Genomic DNA, 4856 nt, shown 5'->3' on the forward strand with positions numbered 1-4856 from the left:
TATGAAGCCTTGCTTTATGGCCTAACATATGGTCTATCATGGAAAAAGTTCCATGTGCACTGGAGAAGAATGTATATTGTGCTGCTGTTGGGTGAAGAAGCACAGCTTTTTAAAGATATAATTTGCATACAATAAACTGCACAATAAAAAGACCCATTTCATTACACTTTTGTCAATTCTGGGAAACATTTTTTAAAATCACCACTTTAGTATGAATTTGAATATTTGTTCATAGTTTTATTGTTATTTCATGTTTTTTAAGTTGCTTTTGCCCAATTTTTCTGTAAGAGTGTCTGTATTTTTCTTACTGATTTATAAATGCTTCTTCTATATTAGGTGGGTTTTTTTTATTTGGGTGAAGATTTACAGAGCAAATTCGCTTTCCATACAGCAGTTCACGTTTACTTTGTTGCATGCCATTGACCACAGTTTTAGGTGGTTTTTTTTTTAAATCTCACCACTTAAGGCAAATTTTTAATCTCAACAATAAACCAGTACCAGCTACAACTGAGTTTGCTCCAACTTATATATAGATTTTAATAAAACACACAGTATTTGGGAAGCAATGTTTATTCATAATTAAAATTACAATGTTTGAATATCACTATGTATTATATAAGGATACAAGAGTTCAAAATGCCCAGTCTCAGCTTCTATGCACTTTTGAGAATGACACATTAAAGAATGATGCACGTGTCTGTTTCCTAAACTTCCTCTTTGTCCTGTCCATCTTCCATGTATATAAGTATCCAGATAGCCCAGCATCAAATTTCTCATGTACTCTTGGTGGTTAATATAAGAATTCACCTCTTCAATGTCTGTAACATTGTTTTTCAATAACATTTAAAACATACTACCTACCAGATGTGAATTTACATTTTAAATATTTACTCTTGAAACTCTATATTGCAGTAAGTACAATCAAATGATTAACTACCAATGAGTATTTTTCATACAACTATATGAGTTATCACATTTCTCTACATTTATAAACATTAAATTGTGTGTATTTTGCTGAAACTCTAATTATATCTTTCCAAATTTCTCCCAGCATCTGCCCTATTCTCTTCCACTCTTTTAGTCTTTCCTACCAACTCAAGCCAGTTAGTTGTGTAATTCTGGACAAGTCACATTAACTTCTCAGATCCTCATCTATAATATGGGAATAATACCAGTCTAATCCTCATAAGGTTCTTGTACAAAGGTACATTATCTGGCATAGAGAAACCTTCAGTAAATGGGAACAGAAGGCTTCTTTGAAATTTTTTTCTCACTTAAAAAAAAAAAAGGTCTGAAAAAGGTCCAGCATTTGGGCTGAAAGTAAGATAAGGATGACTTAGTTTATAATCTCAAGCACTACTGCAGTGGGACCAGCTGCCTTAAGAGTAGGGCTAGGGCAGTGCTGCACGAAGTCATGAGGAAGTGTCATCTGATCTGTGCGGGTATGGTACAAGCCTTGGGTTGATTTACTGAGATAAAATAATGAACATCCTCTCCCCACAACTGATGTCTCACTCAACTCCTTTGCATGGTGCTCCTTCTGTCTTTGTCTCCCCAGATGAGCTCCAGGATCTGGGGGTCCAATGCTTTTACCATAATGCCTGTCTGGTAAGTTGGGCCAATGTTGTATTCCTCTGCTGCCTGCCATCTCAGCTGCCTAATATCTGCCTAGAAATTCAAAACAGCCTCGAGAAAACCTGCATCGTGTACAGCTTTGTAGCTGCTATCCCAGTACCCAGGTATCTTGGTAGGGTGGGGACAGGACCAGTAGAACTGCTCTGCCTCCTCATCTCTGTCTCCCGTGTGTCCCGTCACTGCGCCCCCACCCCGTCCTCCTGGGGTTGTCATTCCCAATAAATAAGGTAGAAGCAGTTTATCTGCAGGGCTCAGGTAGCCTTTCTAATCGTGTATTCCCCACTTCCCACAAACTGTAAGTAAAACAATATACTAAACCACTATACCTCTTGTGGGTGGGACATTTTCTGTGATATGTAAATGTTTAGAACTGCAATAGAACATTGCCTCCCGCTACTTGAAGCTGACTAGTATTCCGCTGTGCATCGATGAGAAGGGAAACCACCCATGAACAGCATGAAAAGTTATTGACAGCAGGGATCCAATCTTATTTTCGTACCCTAATCATCATGAGTCGACTCGACGGCAACTAACAGCAGTGTCTAATCCAGTGCCTGGCACGTAACATTCAATATGTGTTTGTTAGGTGAAGGGATGGACAATCTGACTAACAGGCAGTGCCCTCAGCACACACCTGCACCTGACCCTGAGCAGCAGAGTCCGACGCTGGGGTAGATGGGAACACAGTGGGTTGTGCTGTTGTTTCTTCTAGTCTGGACACTGTACTCATCTTGGTGCTTTCACTTCTAGGTTGAAATTACTGTTGAACCACACCAATATCTTGCGGCCCCAGTATCAGTGTGCTGATAAGTTTGTAAATATCTGGGGGGCTAATAAGGAAATCATAGCTGCTCTCCAAGATCCTGTGATTCTTCGAGCTACCTGCCCCTACAGTCCTGCTGGTAATGGTCCACCATATTTTTTACACACTTGAAAATTATTTTCCTCTCAGTCTGTTGCTATCCTGTCAAATCCCAGTGTGTGTAGTGTGTGTGTGTCAGGAGGAGGGGAGGGACAAGAAGGGGGTAAGCTCGAGCTGGGTCCATTCTCAGCTACTTGGGTTTTGTATAAGAACAGTCTTTGGCGGTACAAGCGTCCTTTAATAGGGACTACTGAGGAGCCTGATTATTTGGACTCTTTAAGGATTAACAGGAAAACCAGAGGAGTAAACATACATTAACTAAGCAGTGTCTGGGATGAAAAGGCCTTTTCCCCATTCTAACCTTGCACAATTTTCCCCAGTACCTCTGGTGGTGCAGTGGTTAAAGCATTCAGCTGCTAACCGTAAGGTTGGCAGTTCAAATGCACCAGCCACTCCTTGGGAAAAATATGAGGCAGTGTGCTTCCATTAAAATTTACAGAGTTGGAAACCCTACGGGGCAGTTCGACTGTGCCCTGTTGGGCCGCTCTGAGTTGGAATTGACTTGAATGTCTTCCCTTATGTCAAGAATCATTCCAGAGAACTGTTAACTATTAGCAATGTCTGCATTTGTCATATCTGTTCTCCTGGGGTGTGGTAAACACTTAGGATGTGTTATAAAAAACAGAAGTAGGGCTGTTGGCCAAGGAAGGATTAGTATTACTTGTCTTGAGCTTCAGATTACCAGTATGTCTTGGGGAAAAAAAACGTTGGATATTCACTGTGGGATCTGTCCTCAAAAAAAAACAAAAACCAAACTCAATAGAGTTGATTCTGACTCATAGCAACCCCCTTTGGGTTTCCGAGGCTATAAATCTTCACAGAAGTAGATTGCCCAGTCTTCCTTCCATGGAGTAGTTGGTGGGTTTGAACTGCCAATCTTCTGGCTAGCAGTCAAATGCCATAGGGACGCCGCTGCCAAAGGTCCTTGTAATAGTGCTAACTGGTCTGTATCTTTTCATTGATGTGTAGGGGGAATATCCCTCAACATCAAGTGGTTGGAGGGTGTGTTCTATGCAGCCCTAAACATCTGCACAGCAAAGGAAATGTCCCACCCACGCGTGCTGCAGCTTTTGAGTGAACACCTTCTCTCAGTGCACTTTGAAGACTGTGGGGAAGACAGAGCATCTTGCCCCAAATTTCAGTTAACAGATTTTGTCAGCAAAACCTATGCCAAGAACCTGCCTCTGAAAAGGTAAGATGTCAGAAAGGTGGCCATTCTAATTTCTTTCATGCTCTTGTCTCAGCAGATGATATTTTCTGTTGTTGAGTCATCTCTGACTTATAGCGACCTTATGTACAACAGAATGAAACACTGACCGGTCCTGTGCCAGCTTCATGATCTCTACTATAATTGAGCCCATTGCTGCAGCTACCATGTAAATCCATCTTGTTGAGGGGCTTCCCTTCTTTCACTGACCCTCAAGGATATCATAGTAAGCATGATATCCTTCTGCAGGGAATGTTCCCTTCTGAGAACATGACCAAAGTAGGTCAAATGAAGTCTGGCCATTCTCGCTTCCAAGAAGAGTTCCTGCTGCACTTCTTCCAGGACATATTTGTTTGTTCTTTCAGCAGTCCATGGTACTTTCAGTATTCTTTGCCAACACAACTCAAAACCATCAACTCTTCTTCAGTCTTCCTTATTCATTGTCCAGCTCTCACAAACATATGAGCCAATTGAAAATACCATGGTGTGAGTTAGTCGCACCTTAGTCTTCAAATAGACATCTTTGCTCTTGAGCACTTTAAAGAAGTCTTTTGCAGCAGATTTGCCAAATGCAATACGTCATCTGATTTCTCGATTGCTGCTTCCGTTGGTGTTGATTATGGAACCAAGTAATATGAAATCTCTGACAACTTCAATCTTTTCTCTATCTATTGTGATGCTGCTTATTGGTCCAGTTGTGAGGGGTTTTTTTGTTTTCTTTATATTGAGATCTAATCCATACTGCAGACTGTATTCTTTAATCTTCATCAATAAGTGCTTCAAGTCATCCTCACTTTCAGCAAGCAAAGTTGTGTCATCTGCATATCGCAGGTTGTTAATGAGTCTTCCTTTAATCCTAATCCCATGTTCTTCATATAGTCCAGCTTCTTGGATTATTCACTCAGCATACAAATTGAATAAGTATGGTGAAAGGATACAACCCTGATACACTTCCTTCCTGATTTTAAACCATGCAATATCCCCTTGTTCTGTTCAAATGACAGCCTCCTGGTCTATGTACAGGTTCCTCATGAGCACAATTAAGTCTTCAGGAATTCCCATTCTTCTCATTGTTACCCATAATTTGTTATG

General features: G+C 40.8%; 1 protein-coding gene across 1 annotated transcript in view; it reads left to right on the forward strand.

Moving 5' to 3' along the window:
- Window positions 1-4856, forward strand: part of NOXRED1 (NADP dependent oxidoreductase domain containing 1) — a 25862-nt gene that overhangs the window by 11219 nt on the left and 9787 nt on the right. Inside the window, exons 3-5 of the mRNA XM_007941334.1 lie at window positions 1559-1739; window positions 2386-2537; window positions 3527-3749. Coding sequence (XP_007939525.1) covers window positions 1559-1739; window positions 2386-2537; window positions 3527-3749 — 556 coding nt within the window. The remainder of the gene's footprint in view (window positions 1-1558; window positions 1740-2385; window positions 2538-3526; window positions 3750-4856) is intronic.

The sequence above is a fragment of the Orycteropus afer genome, unplaced genomic scaffold, assembly GCF_000298275.1.
Source record: "Orycteropus afer afer isolate SDZICR_OR568_19922 unplaced genomic scaffold, OryAfe1.0 scaffold00079, whole genome shotgun sequence".
NCBI classification, from domain to species: domain Eukaryota; kingdom Metazoa; phylum Chordata; class Mammalia; order Tubulidentata; family Orycteropodidae; genus Orycteropus; species Orycteropus afer.